At 31.7% G+C, this 20476-nt stretch overlaps 1 protein-coding gene across 8 annotated transcripts in view; it reads right to left on the bottom strand.

Annotated features, from left to right (window-relative positions):
• Positions 1–10372: 10372 nt before the first annotated feature.
• The window catches only part of GULP1 (GULP PTB domain containing engulfment adaptor 1), a 228981-nt gene continuing 218877 nt past the window's right edge, over positions 10373–20476 (bottom strand). For all 8 annotated transcript variants that reach the window (XM_074364013.1, XM_074364012.1, XM_074364017.1 and 5 more), the window contains 2 exons: positions 18193–18287; positions 10373–12359 (listed from right to left, as the gene is read on the bottom strand). In XM_074364013.1, the coding sequence (XP_074220114.1) occupies positions 12288–12359; positions 18193–18287 (167 nt within the window). In that variant the 3' untranslated portion in view covers positions 10373–12287. The remainder of the gene's footprint in view (positions 12360–18192; positions 18288–20476) is intronic.

The following is a 20476-nucleotide window of genomic DNA, read 5'->3' as shown; positions in this document are numbered from 1 at the left end:
AATAATTCTCAAGTTTCCTTTTCTTAACCAACTTCCCACATTTTTGCAAAAACTATCTGTACTCTATTCTGACTTTATGCAAAGAGAGAATATCAGTGGTTTCAACGCTGGGAATATCTTAAACGCACGTTTTTAGAGAATTATGTAGGACAATCACAAATTTAAATTGTTCGTTTATTAGCAAGGTCCCACATCGACTCACTTGAAAAAATTTAAAAATAGTTTTGGTTCCTCAGTTAAAATCGATCAAATATTTCTCTGAATCAACCCTCAGACCATAATTATCCTTGAGGAAAAATATGATTTTGTATACATGATCATGGTAAAACCAAGAGAAGTGATGAGCAGGCAGATGAAAGTGTTCATAAGCAAAACACATGCTTATTAATACATTCCGTTTATATGACACTGAAGGTCATAAAAAGTATACTTTATAGTTGCTGTTAGTAAGCACTTAATAGCTGGATAGAAAGGCTGAAGATATCACACAAAATAACACTAAATGCAGGGATTTAACAATATCCAAGTAGAAGTGGATTAAAGCTATAAGAATGTGAGAGGAGATTTACTAGTGAGAGAGAAAGAATTTGTACTTGCAAAAGAGGGAGTATTAGAAGAGTATTAGGCTCCCGGAAACCAAATATTCAAATTTTCCAGAGGAGGAACGATAAGGGCGGTTCAGCTAAGCAAGATGTAATCACTTTCTACTCGACGCCTGCCATGTTAGATGGAGCGAAACTGGACCCACACTTTGTCGGCAGCCATTTGCAGTTCAGCATATTTGAGTTGCCCGAGTACTCATTTTCTAAGAATTTTAGCCAATTTTGGTTTTGGTTTGAATTCTTCCTTGGGATAAATTTCAAACCATAGAAAAAGCACGGAGTTTTCTGGCTTCCCTGTAAGGTAACCTGGAGTATACTTTGTGGGACTCTCAGTTCTGTAGCCACGCTCAGCACAAAGGCTCTGGCAGACACAGACCAATTTCAAAAGCCATGCCAATGGCCACTGTTGCAGGGTAAGCCCTTCCAGAGACCAACATTCCTGTTTTCAATTACTTAGGTCTTGTTATGATTTATTTCATCCTGGACATCCGATCCTGGAAAGATTGAATCTCACTTTCATTAAAGATGGTGCAAGCAGGCAGCTCAAAATTGCAGAACATTCTATGGAGCAGGCAAAATGGAATTATTCTGAAAAAAAGTATCAAAATAATATTTGTTATTAAGTCATTTGATGATATAGAAAACAGGGAAAGAAATACAAGGTTAAGTCCTTTTATATTAATTTCCTTAATGCTTTATTTTCATTACCTAAGACTCATTTGAAAGATAAGAATCTCATTGCTGTAAAAGTACCTCTGCATTCATTTGGCATTTTTATTATAATAGCTATCATTTATTTAGTTCCCCTCTAATTTAGATGCTTTATCTATTTAGTTTCATTTTATCTTTAACCCTGTGACTAAATACTGTTCATATTTTATAGGTAAGGAGACTGATGCTTAAAGATACTAAGTTTTTTTCTAAGGTCACAAAGTTAATATGTTTGGAGGTATTTAATAAATATCAAGGACTATATTAATGCTTGCCAAATTTTGTTTCCCCCTTGTAGTTTCCCATTCTATATTCCTTTCCTGATGAACTTAGGAGTCAGCATGTACTTGCTTTGGTCAATGAAATAATGTGTTCACTTCTGAGCAGAAGTGTTGTGTGTCACTGCCAAGCAGAAATGTTGAGTCAGCAGATGGCTGGTCATGCCTTTTTCTCTTTACCACATGATCAATAATGCCCCAGTTGGAGACAGCACCTTTAGCCCAGAGTAGATCTGCCTTGGGATAAACAGATGCAGCATTTTGCAATGGACATGTAGTGTGAATGACAATGAGTTTGGGAGTATCCTGATGTTGAGAATATTTTTTCTTTTAATAGCATTATATGAATGTACATTGCACAAGTATAACACAGTTTGTACATCTACCTATTGAAGGGCATTTTGGTTGCTTCCAGTTTTTGGCAATTATGAATAAAGTTGCTGTAAACATCCACATGCAGGTTTTTGTGTAAACATAAGTTTTCAAATCCATTGGATTAAACACCTATGAGAGTGATTGTTGTATTGAATAGTAAGACTATATTAAGTTTTGTAAGAAACTGCCAGTACTGTCTTCCAAAGTCACTGTATCATTTCCACTTCCACCAGCAAGGAATGAGAGTTTCTGTTGTGCTACATCATTGCCTGTAATACGTATTATCACTATTTTGGATTTTAGCCAAATATTATTTAATATAAAAGTTCTAGTTAAGAAGAGGCAGATATCACCAAAAATAGCCAAAGCCCTAATATTTTATACTATTTTTTTCTGAGAATCATTTATCCAAGTAAGGTGCTTCAAATCCCACTTCAGAATACTTTAACATTAGTTATTTTTAGAAACTCAACATATCGTTAATAAGTTATCTCTATGCTTGAATGTAATGTCCACTATAAAAAGAAGCTAGAACCAATGATGCAACTAACAATTAGAGAAATATGCTTTAGCACATAGTATCAATGAATTTATACATGCATATATAAAACACAATCCAAAGTATACTAAATGATTTGGCTTTTTTTCTTCCAATTTTATGAGATAAAGTTGACATACAGCACTGTATAAGTTTATGGTGTACAGCATAATGATTTGACTTACATACATCATGAGATGATATAAGTTTAGTGAACATTCATCATCTCATATAGATACAAAATTTTAAAAATAGAAAAAATTTTTTTCCTTGTAATGAGAACACTTAGGACTTACTCTCCACAACTTTCATATGTAATGTAGAGCAGTGTTAATTATATTTATCATGTTGTACATTACATCCCTTATACTTATTTATCTTATAACTGGAAGTGTGTGTCTTTCGACTGCCTTCACCGAATTTCTACTCCCTCCAGCCCCAATCTCTGATAACCACACCACAAATCTGATCTCTTTTTCTATGAGTTTGTTTGTTTTCGAATTATAATTGACCTACAATACTAAGTTAGTTTCTGTTAATAGTACCATATGTAGAGCTAAACTAGTAGCGGATAAAAAAAAGCAATGTTTATATGGGTAGGCTAACTTAAAAATATTGTGTCGAGATAATCAACATTTTGTAGCATTAAAAACGTTCATTAAATATTAAGACAAACTCCTTTTGGGAATTTATTCTCATAAAAAATTTGATATAAAAACAAACATGTTTAATGAATATATACCTATTCATTGCATTTTTTTTTTAATCTGAAGTTCTTACAAAAGCTTAAATGTAGTGGATCTGTCTGTCTCTCATCCTGAATCTCTCTGGAATATTGCTATAAATAAATAGAAATCACAGTTTTCCACATCCATAATTGCCTTGGCTGTAAATCACATATTAGCTTACAACTATTATGGAGTGTCAATAATGAAGTAAAAAGTAACTTTATGCAAAAATCTGAATATGTATGTACTTTAAAATGAGAAAAAAATGTTTCTATATGATGACCTATATTCTATACAAAAGTCATATTTTGTGATTAAAATTTATTTAAGCAGAATAGAGCTATTTAGATGCAAACGCAGCTTGACTGAATATAATGATTTTGTTTGCAATTCTCTTTTGAGACTCTGTATCTAAGGAAATAGGCAGTGTGAAATTGCTGTTCAATATTGTCTACTTTAGAAGCACATTCTGTAGTTGGCTAATAACCTTTCCATATTATGCTGATCTGCAATTTTTGAAACCATATTTTCAACCCAAGTAGTTGGCATAATTCTAAAGCAACTGCTTTATTCGGGGAACTCTGGCTGCCATGATTAGTGGTTTGACTACAGTATTTCCATACAAGTAAGTTCCCACTGATGTACTTGTGGTTTCACATATACCAAATAAATTCTGGGATGAGTGCTGGATGGAAAAGATTGTTCATCTCACAATCATCTTTCTGGCCACATAGACATACCACAATCTGTATCAGAAATCTGGAAATTTTGGCAGTCATAAATATACAGTATTCTTGCCAATATATATTCATTATTTAGACCATTTTTGTTTGATGTTTTTAGTTTTTAGGAAATGAGAGAAAAAGAACTATGTCTCTTAAATATTTCCAAATTTTTTATTGAATACTCCAAACTACTTTAATAATTGACTTAGACCAAATTCAGAGTCACATTTCTAGAAGCTTCCATTTTATATATATTTAGAGAGAGAGAGAGAGACTTCTCTTGCTGGAAAGGGATCATAGTCAAGAGTGGAGATGAAACCAGAGTGTAGACATTTCAATTGTCCCTTCAAAATATGTGCAGTTAAGGCACATAAAAGAATCAGTGAAGGACAATAACTTGTTTTTTCTTTCAGTCTATACCCACCCAGGAGAACAGACTCTAGTCAGCACAATAGGACCTCATCAGAGAAGCCTTTTAACATAAAGCATCTGCCCTAAGTTTTAAAAATGTGACTTCAGTTTTCCTCTTAAATACCATCGCAGCTGACCTTTTGAAACAGAGCTAAATTTTCTCTCTGCTCGAAATTGCTCATTCTCATGTAGAACAATCATCAATTAATGCATTTATTTTAATCTTGCTTGGCCTTTCTTGAGAGCAAGCACATTCCAAAATAGCTCTGTGTTCTTTAAATCCTAGTTACAGTTTCATTATACATCCAAAAAATGAATTTGCTATAGCAGTGTTTCTGGTAATTGTTAGAGGGAAAGAGAAATTATATTACATGTAAGTAAATATTAACTATTACATGATATAAAAACCCTGTTGAACAGCCTGTAACATGTAACATGGTTTCCTTTTCCTTTTCCAGTTGTTTTGTTTTGTTAGTTGTTAGACAATTTTCATGCAATGCTTTTTGGGACATTTTTGTACATTTTTCCTTTGACCTTCTAATTTTTAGTTGGGGAACAGTACGGGAAACAATCTGGTTTTGATGGAATCCCAAATTTTTGTGAGTGTGTGTGTTCTAAATAAACTCAACTAGGTCATATGACTCATGTGCTTTCCATGGTCTCACTGATTTTATGTCTACAAGCTTTCTAATTAATTTTATTTGATCATATAGAGATTCTTACTTTTTTTTTTAATGGAACTGTTTGCTAAGAAAGAGGTCCTGCTTTAGGGTTTTTGGCAAGATAACTTCAAAAGTTTTGTACAGATTTGATTAATTTGCATAGCAAAAATAAATACTCAAGCCTCTTGTGGTTTTCAAGGACAGCTGTTTTCTCTAGCTTCAGCTCTATGATTAAGCCTTAAGGAAGGGAGTCAGAGTGATGAGAAATGCAATTGCTGCCTTTGGAAGATGTAACAGGAATGCTGGGGATTTTTAATGTTCTCTGTTTTTCTTTTCCTTATAGGTACAGCCATAAAAAAAAAAAAAACACCAAAAAAGCAACACAAAGGAGTATAACACAACGTATGTCACAGCCAAGTTTTATCTGAATAAATTTCAAGATAATATTCTAATATTCACATTCTCACATATGAAGCTTCATTATAAAACCTAAGCCACATATAAGCAGGTTGTAGTAAAATCCAGAAATACAACAAATTCTCTGGGAATCTAAATATTTGTCTCAATGTAAACATATTTAAGAAGACTTGTGTTTTGAGATTTCAATATAGGATTATCTTATACGTTTCAGCATTTTTGCTGGCATTTTTAAGGTCTGATATTTACTTGGAAAGATGGCAGTTTCTGAAATCCTTTGAGACATGCATCGTTTATCTGGAAGTTATTCTGAAAATGAGGAAAGCCATGAATACTTTTGAAGAGAAGCATTTCTACCCTGCAAATATGCTCTGAGGTTTGTATCTCTCTAGGAGTAGGGAAGGTTGAGAAAGGAGAGAATATTAGAATCATGCTTTTGTCTTGCATTCAACTTTATCATGAGAGGACAGAACCATATACACAGCTTTTGAGATTAACAGATACAAAGACTGGGACGGTTTTGTGGTCTCTGCTGTCCTTTTATGGACTATAGCCAGCCAAATGCACTATTTATCTAGGAGCCATTGAGTCCACAATTATTTATAGCTAGTATGGAAATAAAAGATGAAATCTGATTTCTATGACAATTTTTTAAAAAAATCCTTAGTTTATTTGGAGAACTTTCTTTCTTTTTTATACTAAGAATGGCTAATGTTCGGCAAATTCATAAACCCCATTACATGACTTTCCCAAAGTCAAAGATTGGTCTAGCGCTGTCACCGTAAGTGTAACATCATAGTGTGAAGTTTTAAACCTCAGTTCAGTGGTTCCCTGTAGATCAGACTGAGTTGTTCTAAAGCAAATGCAGTCAATAGAAGTAATCTTTTAAAAAATTACTTAAAAACTGAAGTAAGATATGGTTCAGAAATTTTCAAAGTCAAGTGATTCTAAGAAAGTGATACTGGTTTTTCTAAATGTCATTGATGGCAGGAAGTCATGAAAGAAATGGCCAGCTTATCTTCAGATATTTTCCTGCTTAATTTGTTTCACATAGAAAAGATGAAAACTGGAGGCATTCCAGAGAACTAGGGGGAATTAAAGTGGAATTACTGTAGAAACAACTTTTTACGTAATTGCATCATACTTATTACTCCCTACCCTGCAAATGGTCCAAATTGTCTGAAAAATGAACAGGTCAAATATGGGTGCATAGTGACTTTGCCAAGTGTGGTTAGTTGATATCTCTGAACATTGATGACTAACCCCTCACTATCAGTCTCCTTCAATTCCTTGCACTGTCTAGTACGTTTGTTTTTAATTTAAGTAGATATCAAGAATGAAATAAATGAAGAACTAAATAGCTAAATGAAGTGTGTGTGTTTGTGTATGTGTGTGTGAGAGAAATTAGTAGAAGCTGAATCTTTGCCAAAATCTCTCTGCATTCATACACTTCTTACATGTATGTAGCTATTTAATACCAATTATTAAATGATACTAATATTAAACAACTGGTTTTGAAAAGTATACATAAAAAAGCAAAATGACACAAAACACTGGGAAGTCATGACAATTTTATGTTAGTCCCAGAGTTACATTAATTTTTTTCACCTATTCGTAGACTTGGCCATAAATTTCCTCTATTTTTTTCTTTCAAAATGTAGCCAAGAAACAAACATCTTTCGTTGCTTTCTTTGCAGGAAAGAACCAGTATCTGGATTATTTCCAGGCCATCCAGACAGCTATTTCAACTGGAACAAGTGACCTTTGGAACAGACTAGACCATAGCAGCCTGGCCAGACAGAGGGGAGGGAGTAGTCAACTGGGAAGGGCCCCAACATGTTCCTGTGAAATGTCATTTGAAGTAGGAGGACAATAAAAAGCTAAGGACAAATAAATGAACTTAAAAATATTTAAAACCACTGAAAACTGTGCGACCAAAACATGGGATTCAAGGAAAGACACAGCCTGAGTCTTCAGCTATCCTTCTTTAATACACATGCTCAACAAATATTGTTCTCCACCTGCTGAGTACGAGCAGTGTCCCTTAGTTATACACTATTCATCTTTCAATCTTCACAGCCTTGCTGAAGCTATAATAATCAATAATCAATTAATAAAAGATATTAACATAACTAATAAATTATATAATTCATATAAACAATAACCAATTGTTTTTCCTCCCTCAACTGGGCCAGATTTCCTTAATCTATGATCTATGGTGGTTAACAAATGCTCACAGACAATGTCAAGATCTTTATTTAGCAAATCATTGCTCCATAAGATAAAAGTTAAAATATTGGTAAAGATTTCATCAGAGAGAACAGAGTGTTTATCTCCTAATATTTACTCAGAAGGCATGTTGTTCTTTTCTTTCACAAAGAGCAAAAGAAAATTTAGTTCATGTCATTAGCCAGAATCATTCAACCTTTTACTGAACATTTATGGATAAAGTGTTGTACTAGGTACCAAAGAAGATACAAAAATGTCAAAGCAACACTTTGTTAAGACTTTTGGAGAATAAATAGAAAAGTTAAAAAAAAAAAAACCTTTAATAAAACACATTTAAAAGATGTTTCTAAGACAATATTTTATAAATTTTTGCAAAATGTATTAATGATAAGTTGATAAACTACAATTTATGGAGAAAATTCTGAGATCTCAGAATGTCCTTTAATAGAGAATTCATTAGGTCCAGTGTGCACTGGGGAGGTCTTTCAAGAAGATAGCTCCTGCAGCTTCTGGCCAGGCTCCCTTTACTGACAACAACAACAACAACATTTAAAGCCTAACACAAGCTCCAAGGTGCCTACAGAGCTGCTTACGAACTGGAAATGTTTGGCTCAATGAATTTTGAGTGTGCATCTGAATAAATATCAAAGATGTGGCTAAAGGTAAATATAAGGTAATTAGCAAAGTTTTAGTGATACAGTTGTGGTTGTGTTATTAGCTCACACAAAACCCAGTGATAGTGATACAGAAATAAAAAATTCAGCTATTTCAATTTAACTTGTAGTGTCAGAAAAATCTGAAGTGAGCTTTTATTTTTAATTAAAAATATTTTTATTGAAGTATAGTTGATTTATAGTGTTGCAGTAGTTTCTGATATACAGGAAATGACTCAGTTATACGTACATATATATATATTCTTTCTCAGATTCTTTTCCATTGTAGGTTATTATAAGATATTGAATATAGTTTCCCGTGCTATAGAGTAGATCCTTGTTGTTTATCTGGAGTGAGCTTTTAAGCTCAACTCCTTCTTAAGTATGCCTTCCTTTGTATACTATTTAACTGTGATTTTGGAAGTTGTTCTATCATGACCTAGAGTGGAAAGAAATTAATTCAGAGAAAGGTAATGTCTTCTCTTATTTAAATAATAACCAATTTCATAAACATTCACTTGAAAGTAAGGAAATAGAAGAATATAAATTATTTTAGGAGGTAGTCTCCTCATTAAGAGTAAGGGAATCCCATTTCAGATAAATTCCAGAGAAAAAATGCTTTGAGGAAGGGAATTCTGGAAATGGGTTACCTTTGGACCTTAATAACATAAGATCAAGACATGGAACAAGTGTATACGAATTAAGGTTTGTGTCAAATTGATGAGATGGGCATTGGAGGGGGAGGTTCTAGAGACATTTGTCTGAGGTTATCTAAGGAGGAGAGGACACTTAAAGTGAGGCACTTCCTGCATGAGACACAGGGGTCCGAGGGCAATACTAACCTTGTCCATATCAACAGTGTGTTAGTTGCCTGTAAAGAGTGCAGTTTGGGTGGAGTCTGGGATTTAGTTGTCAAAATTGAGTCCAAGATTCTTCAAGTAATTCAACCAAGGCTGAAACCCAAAATCATGAATAAATATTGAATTTGGAACTATAGATGGAAACACTGGAACAGAAATATTCACAGACGATTTTTTCAAGGTTATGTTAAGTAACATCAAAAAGAGTAAAAATAAAAGTCAGTATTTAGAAATGCAACAAACACAAAATCTATCAGAAATTCTATCTGAAAATGAATTTCCATAATGTGGCTAAAATTAAAAAAAAATTCAAATCCAAAATACAAGACACAAGGAGAGATGAACACTATTGTCATTGGCCTGTCTTTATGTCTCACACTGGATAGCTAACATTATAGACACTAGCCAGTGCGAGGTACCCAAATTTAAGCATAGTTAAACATCAATGTTCTCAAGGAAGTTTTTGGTTCACACAATACTTTAACACATAATTGGTTTTCATTTATTAATTCATATACTTCCCTTACTTTTCCTTTAAGACAATAAACTAACTGAAGGCAAGCAGCCTGTCATTTTCAGTTTCACAATGTCTGTTAGAAAACTTACCAGATGTTCTCTGACCCACATAATACATATTATTCACACAGAATGGGCAGTAAATGAATTTTCTTGAACGGATGGATGAATTGTTCCTTGGTGTGCAGAGGCTGTGCATGTTTGTCCCGTGTGCTGTTAAAATACTTAAATTGTGTTTTAAATAGCTCCAAAACAACTTCATCATAGTCCAATTAGCTACAACTCAAATCCTCAAATTATCAAGCCCTTCTTATAAAGACTGTCAGCCAAGATGCCCCGTGTATTACTAGGATAAAAAGGCTCTCCATTTTGAAAAGAGATATCTACATAATACGGTTATTACACCAGATGCTTCTGGTGAAAGGAATCAAATTATGACCACTCTCACCAGCAGGACCAAGTCCATTATATTCACAACTGAATGATGCTTGATCATAAAGCTAAAATGTGTGTGGGCTGTAAGAAATGCAGTTAAAGGTAGAGCCGTTTCCTGCTTCTTTTTTTTCTGCCATTCTTTTGGCTCCAATTGATGACCAGGAATATCTGACATGAAATTAGCTTCAGAATGAGTCTAAATTAGAGGTTATTCAATGAGTAAATTATACAATTTAATTATTTAAAGTCATTTATTCTCAGCAAAATCAAACATATCATTGAATTTACATAGAAATACAATTTTCAACTGGATCTTCATAAAAATGCATCAGTGAAATAAATGTTCTTAATTAACGACCAATTATGCACTATTTAATCATGCCAGTAGCAGAATTGATTACCATTAAAAATTGGTAAAGTAATATATCTTAAATGTGCAAATACCATCTTAGTACTCTATTGTGTTACCATTGATAATAAATTGCCACTAAATATATACCTATTACATAAAGCTTTTAAAGTACAATAAAAATACAAATTCTATCTGTTAAAAAAAGCCATAGATATGGCTTCTAAACATCCTCATTATACAAATTCCAAAATACTATATGACAAACAAAATTATAAAGACTCTTCTTTATGAAACATATACTACCCTCTAATTAAGGTACAACTTAGCAGGTAACAGAGAACAAACAAGAAGGCTTATATATACCATAGAATATTCTGGAGATACATACAAATATAATATTGCATAACCATATTTGATTTCTTTTCCTAGTGAAAATGTATCTTTAGCACTTGAAGAAAATTCTCATGACTAAAAGAAAAGAAAAATTTTTGAGATCTACCCTCCATCTAAGCTCACATTTTCATTAATTTAACTTATTTTTCTTATAATATGATAAACCTAATTATAAATTTGACCATAAATTTTTGCTGTGCTGAGTACTTGAGTCTGTTAAGCAATGGGCAAAAGTGTGGGAAACAAACATTTTTAAAAGTCAGAGTTCATCAGCACATCGAGAAGCAGGTGCAAGAAAACGTTATTATTCATGTTAAAGACAAGACTGAGCAGCAATTTGATCTTCGTGAAAAATGAGATTCTGATTTTAACACAATGAATAAAATTAAATTTGCTAAATAATATTGATGATTCATAAAGAACAGGTGCCATAGATTTTTTTAAAGTATCAAAACTAATGTGCCATCACAAAATAAGCTTTGGTGAGAAAATATTTTATCAAAGGAGAAAATATAAGAAGGATAGTCTTATTCAGTGAGAAAAAACATATTTGGTAAAGTAAATATGGGTAATAGATACTGCAACTATAGACAGCATATATTACAAATGTTTTTAAGGAAACATCAGATTAGGTGATGTTTAGATGTTTAGTAATTTAACTTATCTCACTAGAAATTAAATTTTAAGTGTTTTGTAAACAGCAAATTTTCAATTTTTTCCACAATCTTTACTTACGAAATAAATAAAATATTTAGAGTATAATTGATAATAATAACTAACATTCTTACCTTGCATTTACTAATAAATACTCTAAATACATTTGGTTTGTTTCTCATTGGAATTTATATTTTTGTTAATTTACCTGCTAAAAATGACCTGGTGGTGTTACATTCAAAGTTTACATTTTTCCACTAATATGAACAACACTTCATACATAAAATGACATCTGTCTAATGAATGGTAACACGTTTATTGGATTGAATATAGAACATATTTAATTTGGAATCTTTAGGACTTTGGAAGGTATCATTAAGGTATGGCTTCTGGGAAATCATCAATAAACTAGCAGCCTGGAGAATGAACATAAATTTAAAGAAGCTAATTATTTAGAACTCAGACACAGGCAGATATTTGGATAATTTTTCTTTCAATGATAAATTCTTCTACAACAGAAACAGAAAGGAACAGAAAAGTATGGTTTACTTTACAGTGAGTTGTTTTTATAACAAAATGTTATATAGGTCGACAGTGAATTGTATGAGGAAATTTTACTGAAATGATTTTCAAAAACTTAAGATATTCAAAAATATATTGGCACATGTATAATACCTGTCATAAGTAACGTGTGATATATATGTATATAAAAGAAATTAAACAGAATCAGGACCTCTTGTTCTTGACATCAGCACCTGCTGTCTAATGGGTCGAGACAAAACACTGTGCCTTCAAGAGTTAGTCCCATTTTGAACCCCTCCTGTAAAACAAAGTCAAATCATTAAAATAGGAAATGTTCATAGCAAAAAAATAAATAAGTAAATCTGTCAAAGAAAGAGACTATGAACAAAAGTTGAAATCTTTATGCTTTCATCAACTAAGAAGTAAAAGTATATGTCAAATATAGGCCTGTCAAATTCTTTTTAAAAAGTCCTTTTACACCCATTAGCATTTTAAATGTTTTAAATGTGCATGAGGTTAGCACACATAAGAGACAGAAGAAAACAGAAATACGTGGGCTTAAATATTTAAGACTGAAATGTTTCTTTTCAGAAAAGTCTACTTATTATGTCATTCTATGGTCGCTTAGATCCCTCGGCTTTAAAGGTCAATATTCACTTAAATATAAGTAAGACAGTGCGATCTCAAGTTGATGACAGCCTGATAGTTTTCACCTTTTCCACCTGGTTACTGCTGTTTGGAGCCTGCTAAAATATTTTCCCTAAATGCAATGCCGTGTCCTGTGTGGAGCAAAGAATTGCAGACCATTTTGCCACACAGAAAACTGCCTCTTCCAGTCTTGCAGCTGCTTGTAGTTGCAAATTATTGCTTTGAATTCCTCACCTCTAGCATGTCTTAGATGTTTCTGGAGGTTAAATTGCCTTTGATTTATTGAGAGCAAGTATATAATTTCCATGAAAGGTTTTTTTTCCCCCACTGAAGATTTTGAGTTAAAAGTTAGTGGCAAAGGAGTCTGTCCTCTACTGAAACCTCTCTTCTTTTCTGCCATCTCTGGTCTTATTACCTCCCCCATCCCCACCCCATTGTTCATCAAATAAAATGTAGACAACAGTCTATTCTGGAGGGAAAGAAAGTATCTCTCAAAGAGAAAGCTTTTATCCTCTTCTGCTTTGTGTGTTTTACTTATAGACCATATCTACGTGTGTTAGCCAGTTTCATAGCAATTTGTATTTCTTCAGATTATTTTTCATTTAGAACTGGTATTTAACATACTAATTATAAATCTGATGTAAACAGTATCACAAACAGGAAGAAAATCATTACAAAATGCAAGCCACACCTTTTTCACTATTAATGTTCAGAGAACACTTTTCATTATGTCTACAGCACAAAGATCACACAGCAATGCCATCACTATGAGGGTTTTTCGAAACTACTTCCCTGTATTTTGAATACAAATTATACTCAGTTAAGTAAAAGACAGAGTACTTACCACTTTTTAAAAGCCTATTCTTATCACAAGAAGAAATATTTTGTAATATGTATGCATACTTTTTAAACGGCTGCCAAATACTTAGAAAAGTCAATACTTTAAACTGAAAACATTATAAATGAATCGTTTCTAAAATTATTTTATTTAGATATTTGAAGATCTATGTACTATGTCATCTCCTGGTATAGGAGACATAGATAAATAGATAATTCGGATGTATACCTTTGGAAAGGTTTAATACCATTTTTTTTTTTTTAAAGGGGGCAGTGATTAGGTTTATTTATTTATTTATTTTAATGGAGGTACTGGGGATTGAAGTACCTCCTGCATGCTAAGCACGGGCTCTACCACTGAGCTATAACCTCCCTCGATACCATTGTTTTTTAAAATTTTATCACTTCATTCTGAAAATAAACCACTATCACTACAATTACCCTGGAAATACTATTTAGCAATGTGTTATCAGTATATGAAAGGCAGAACGGTAATCAGAGTAAAATAGGGGTCGATCATTATTTCAACAACAGCATAAAATGTATGTATACCACTTACAAGAGTATCTCAATAGTGATTTTATCAGGATACTTTTGGAGTCCCCTTAGAGTAACTTTCTTATCCCTATTGATAGACACATTGTTATACAGCTCCTTGGTTTTCTTTCCTCCTAAAATAAAATTTTCCACACATTTTCTGACTTTTCCTTCTAGGTCTCATTTAGTAAGTCATGATTTAATGGATTCTGAATCCTTCCAAGGTTTCCATATCCTCTTGAATTTTAAACCTCTGAATGAAAATAAAGTTATAATTTATTGAGTGATGAAAATTATCATGAACTAATATCAACAAAAGAATGATTTTTTACTATTAACATATTATTCATAATACACTTTTTATATAAAATATTTTGCCCAATTGGATTTTCTTATTTTGAAATTGGGAGAAAAGCATATTAAATGAAGGAAAAACCACTCTTGCAACAATAAATATGTATGTCCTTTGAGTCTCAATTTTTTCAACTTATAAATTTAAAAAACAATTTTAATAATAATATAACTATATACTATATATAACTTATTTATGTAATGCATTACATATATTATATATAAATGTCTAGACTCTTTTTTTAGTCTTAGCAGAAAAAGCTTTATTGAGTCCCCATAAAACTAATTTAATAATTTTATAATGTTCTATTAATTTTAATATGATTTGTTTCCTGTATTTTATGATTATGAATAAGGTTGACTGGATGTTTTTATCCATACAGATTTTTCCATACTCATATTAAAAAGTTTCTGATATCAAATAGAAATACAAGGATTAGTAACAAATTACTCTCCAAAAGGATTCTATGAACTGACTCAGGCCCAGGAATGATTTTCAGTGCTTATTGCACCACACTTTGACTTGCACTGATGTTAGTAAAAAATAAAATGTTTAATTTGCTGGACTGAAACAGCATTTATTTGTATTAATTTGTATGTTTTCCTTGATTAGACTTCACATGCCTACAAGCATGGAGCCACTTGCGGTCTTCTTTTGTGAACTACTGCTTTTTAATCTGTTGACTATTTAGTTTCTTAATCATTTGTCTACTTTAATTATGTGTATGTGATGTGCTTATATATTTTTAAAGAGAAAATTAGAAAGAACTATAGAAGTTCTTCTATAGAAGACTCTATGTACATATTTTTCTTTCCCTTATAAAAATTTCTCTCCCATTCAAAAGTCTCATAAATATTTAATTGTATTTCAAACATTTTAAAGCGCTCGATGCCTCTAAAATTTATTTGGGTATTTGTTGTATGTTTCAGCTTCTCCTAAATGATTAGCCAATAGACTTAACAGCATTTAATGCAAAATTCTTAGACTTAACAGCATTTAATGCAAAATTCTTTCACCCTGCATTGACTTGCTTTTTAAAAATGTATTAAATTATTATAACATACAAGGTATGCTTCTGGACTATCAATACTATTACACTGATTTGCCTGTTGGTGACATTTACCAGGAAGTTAAAATTATGTCAAATCGTATAATGACATAATTGATTTCCAATAAATATCTAATTTTCTAACAATTCATAAAAAATACGGCTTAACATTTCTGCTTAAGTTCTTACGTTCATGAGATATTTCTACGATTTCTTCTGAAATAAAAGAGGAAAACCAAAAATCTCACTAGGTTTATTAACACAATATGGTTTATACAACCCATTATACTGTATTAAGTTTTTACCTTCTATGCAAAGATAAAAATAGTAGCTAAATATGTGTTTTCAATTAATAACAAAAGTCATCATGGACTTAAGATAAAATACTGTTTAACTTTAGTTAAAGTGATCTTGTAAGCAAATAGTGGACTAAAAGAAACAGACAAGCAATGAGGCGGACAATGCAATAGTGACTAAGTCATTGAAAAAATAACTTCAAAATATGGGCTATAAAACCTCTTTAAACACAAGTAATAATCAGACATATCGATATGAAACTTCTATCTGAATATTTACTAAATAAAACATGCAAATATTAATTAAGGTTTAGCTTTAAGGTTTGTTTAAAATTATTATGAAAATAATATACCAACCATCTCTGGCGCTACCCACCATGAAAGCAGAAAAGAATAAAAAAAAGACATCAAGAATATATTAGAAATGACAAAACAAAAACCAAAGCAAAAATACCACAGTGTAACATTATTTGACTAACATATCATTAAATCACTTCAATACAGCGTTTCTCAAACTGGGTTCCTACAAAATTCTGGAGATGTAGGCTTATCTTCAAAAATCTATAAAAAATGTTTGTTTTGTGAAAATCTTAAAACCATTAATAGAAACTCTTTGTGGTTTGCATACTCTTTGAGAACAAATACTACTACATCAGTGCCCATGTTTGTGCTTGTTCCTATGAAAGTATTAGTCCCAAGTAGTACAAACATAATTGGTAAAACTAATGAAAAAAGAAATAACTTGATTTCATCTGAAATAAACAAAGCATTCTCAGTAAATCATCATCCACTATTTGAGTGAAAGTCTCATAGTACTTGAACTATAAAAATGAGGTGGGGAAAGTGTGTCATCAAACATGACGCATGTTGAAATTAACAGAAGTTTGATATTGATGGTTTTAATTTCAGCTAAGTAAAATGATCCATGCTTTTATATTTAAGTTCTTCATTTCAATTGTATTAGGTGTTGTAATTTTCCTTTATTTAATTTATAAGTTTTGAATTAATAGTTGTAAAAGAGCTATAAAGGTAAGTTGTTTATAAGTTTTTTGTGAATATTTAAGATAAGTTATAATAAGTCTAAGTCAATATTAAAGATTTAAAATAATTTTTCATATAAAAGGGAATTCTAAATCAACTTGAGAAATGTTTTAACATAATCTCTGAAAACCTCAAGGCATGTTAAACAATACAACTTTTAAAATATGGGCATTATTATATCTAGAACAATAAGAAAATTCACATAATACCTAGAAAAGAAGATTGCTTCATACCTGCAGTACAAAATAAGTGAAAGGATATTTATTATCTTTCTAGGAAGTAGTATTTTATCAGTGTTAGAAGATCATAATCTACCCTTTAATTTTTTCCCAGGAAATGAAGCATAGAGTGACTGTATTAACTCAGGCCTAATAAATAAAAATCACTCCTTTTCACATCTTCTCAATCAGCATCATATAATTGCTCTCTACCTGAATTCTACAGAGTTCATAAACTTTTTGATAAAAAAATAGAATATAATAGCATCATCAAAATGTAAAAGGAAATAAAAAGAGAAGACTTTACTATAGTGTGTGTAAGACTACTTATTAATCATGGCCCACTGTACAAAGCTTTTAAGACCAATGTCTTCAAACTCCCAAAACAATTCAGAATTCAAAAATAAAAGGGAGGAAAGTAATGAAAACCCAATTGGACTACATTCCTAAAGAATCTGTCATTGGGTGTCTGCTTTCTAAATTAGAGTTCAGAAGTTATGAACACAATTACAATGTTTCCTTTTCTTTTTTTAACACCCTCCCCTTCCTTTGGAACTCTCTGTTTTAGCTCTCAGCTCTTTTTTCTTTAATTAATTGAGGTAACATTGGTTTATAACATTATATAAATTTCATGTGTACATTATATTTCAGCTTCCGTATGCACTTCAGTGTGCTCACCACCAAAAATTTAGTTTCCAGTCATCACCATACAGCTGACCTTGTTTACAATGCTTCTTTTTAAGAGAGACTGATTTAATTCTTACAAAGATTTTCCTTCATCCACCCATTCACAATTTTGAAATTCATAATTGTTGAGACTGAGATTAAATCTTATAAATCTAGTGCAATGACCTTTTCATTTTTTGGATTTTGAAATCATGAACCATTAGAATTCATGTAATTTTGTATAAAAAAACCCATCTTATTACCATTATAAATTGCACCCCTAAGAACAAAACACAACAAAAACTTATCCCCTTATCCTTAGCATCTGTCTGAGTTTTTTAAAACTAAATGTATATTATTATTTTACAGTAATTATTTTAAGTAAGTTTTTCTAGTGATAATAATTCAAGGAAAGAGTAGTTTTAGTATACAACATTCTCTTAGTCTCACAGAAAAAAAATTATGGGCCAATCTGTTAAAATAGTCACCTGCATCTCATCTAATTTTGATTGAATGTCTGGAGGGAAATCCCCTGCTCCACAGTTAAATGGGTCAAATGGTTCTGCTCCAAACAGGTCCCGTTCTAAAAGGAAGAAAATAATCTAGTAAATGAAATGACAAGGAGTGAGTTGGGGTGAGTTAGATTTCAAAGGCAGGATTATATAAAGAAATTCTTGTATGACCAAATGAGTCCCTATTCACATGTACACTTTATCCTGGGCTTTCGTGAGCTTAGACTAATTAGTTAAACATCAACAAGGAAGAAAAATCCATTTTATGATGATGTAAAAACCGGTTACAAAGAATTATTATTCAGAGATGTTTCTGTGTCTTTAAAGGCTACTTAATATCAAATTCACCAAATATTTGATACTTTATATATTACAATACCTACATTTCATTGAAGCAATTTGAATGTACTAACATTAATGTTTTACTCACTGAGACTTCCCTATTCCATTTATTGATGACTCGGCAAAACAACAGTGAAGCAATATGTAGGACTGAATACATTTGGAAGTAGTCTTATTCACAGTTCCTGTACTTTAATCTTACCTTGTCCATCATCTCATGTAGTATGAAATCACATCACTTCCTAGATAACCACAATGAGACAGGTTCTTTACAAATGCCTTGTATCCCAGAAACAAATTTCTTTTAAAAAAATAGCAGTTGGAGGATCAAAGAGCTCTCTGGGCATATATTTTAAAGTGTGCGTTGTTTTTTAATCACTAAAGAAGGATCAAAGTTAAAACTGATGTTTGTAACTGACAAGACTATAGCCTAGTATATGACTGAAAAATTATTTTAAAATTAAGAAATTTCTTTCCTCTGAATCATTTCAAATGCAGCCTTAATTGACAAAAAACTAAATTATATATGAGCATGAGAATTTATACTGTATTAAGACTTTCATTTTTCATGAAGCTATATTCTATAAATTCAGTGCTATGTAAGAGATAAAATTTATGCTACTTGAGTTCTACCACATCCTCTAAATCACTCTGTGACTCTCATTATTAAAGACTCTTGCTTCCCTAGCTTTAACTTTTTTTAGATACATGTATTAAATTAGTTAATAAATGTAAAATTCTTAGAAGTTTCTGGTGCTGTTAAGTATTATATAAATAATTTAGCATCCAAACAAAGACACTTTTAAGAATGAAAGGAGTGCTACCAATAGTTTCACTAGGACAAAATGCATAAGCCAGGACTGTCCTAGATGAGTGGGAATCTATTGTCACCTTACATAGAACTAATGGGTATTATTTTTGTTGTTACTGTTTATTTTCTTCTGTCTGATGTTTACTGTAGGCAATAAACCAGAACTTAGAGAACAGAGGAACTTTTCTTTGGAAGAGTATCCTAGGTACCACGACACCACAAACACACCAAACAATGCTTTACACGTGGTAGATGTTTGTTAAAAGAAATGAATTAGTAAAGAAGTGGAGCTGATCAGCAGAAACAGATTTTCATCACACAGATTTTCTACAGTTAGGATTCAAAATCACCAGGGATTTGATTTAGATGGGCTTAAAGGGGTCCTTAACATTCCTGAAATGCAAGGCAAAATTTTTTATGAGTGGGTATCTTGTGTTTTTCTGTGAAGAGGTTTAACTTTTATCATAATCTGAAGGGTCCATAATTCCCCCACAAGTTAAGAAATTACCACTTTACATATTAAAGATATCAGTACCATGCAAATTAACATTACAGAGCTCTCTGGCATATTTTGGTCAGCTCAGATGGATTTAAAATTCATAACAAAAAACCATATATGTTCAATTTCCAATGAAAAAAGATTCACTATGTGATTAATAACATGAAAATTGTTTAATCTAGTGTAAGAGTGAAAGAATAAAAAGTAAGCAACTCTTCACTTAGTCATTCTTTCCTTTACCCACTAAATACTTATTGAACATATATTATGTGCTATATATTTTCAATCTAAAATCCTGAATGATTGATTTTGAACTCTCATTTAGCATCCTGACGGATTATTTCTTCTAAATATCTTAAAATCTATTCACTCTTCTCAATTTATATTCATTATTTATATTACATTTATTATTATATATTTATTTAAGATCCTCCATTGTGGATACATTGCTAATTTATATTTCAAGTTCTAGCATGGAACCCAAGTCTAGTGTATATGCTAAACAAGTGCCCATTAAATTAAATAAATGAATGACTAAATCAGTGATGAAGTCCAAAGAAGTAAAAAACAGTGGGAAAGTAAAGATGTGGAACACTCATAAGGACAAA

This window comes from Camelus bactrianus, chromosome 5 (genome assembly GCF_048773025.1).
Source record: "Camelus bactrianus isolate YW-2024 breed Bactrian camel chromosome 5, ASM4877302v1, whole genome shotgun sequence".
NCBI lineage: Eukaryota > Metazoa > Chordata > Mammalia > Artiodactyla > Camelidae > Camelus > Camelus bactrianus.
This window is presented reverse-complemented; position numbering and strand designations above follow the sequence as displayed.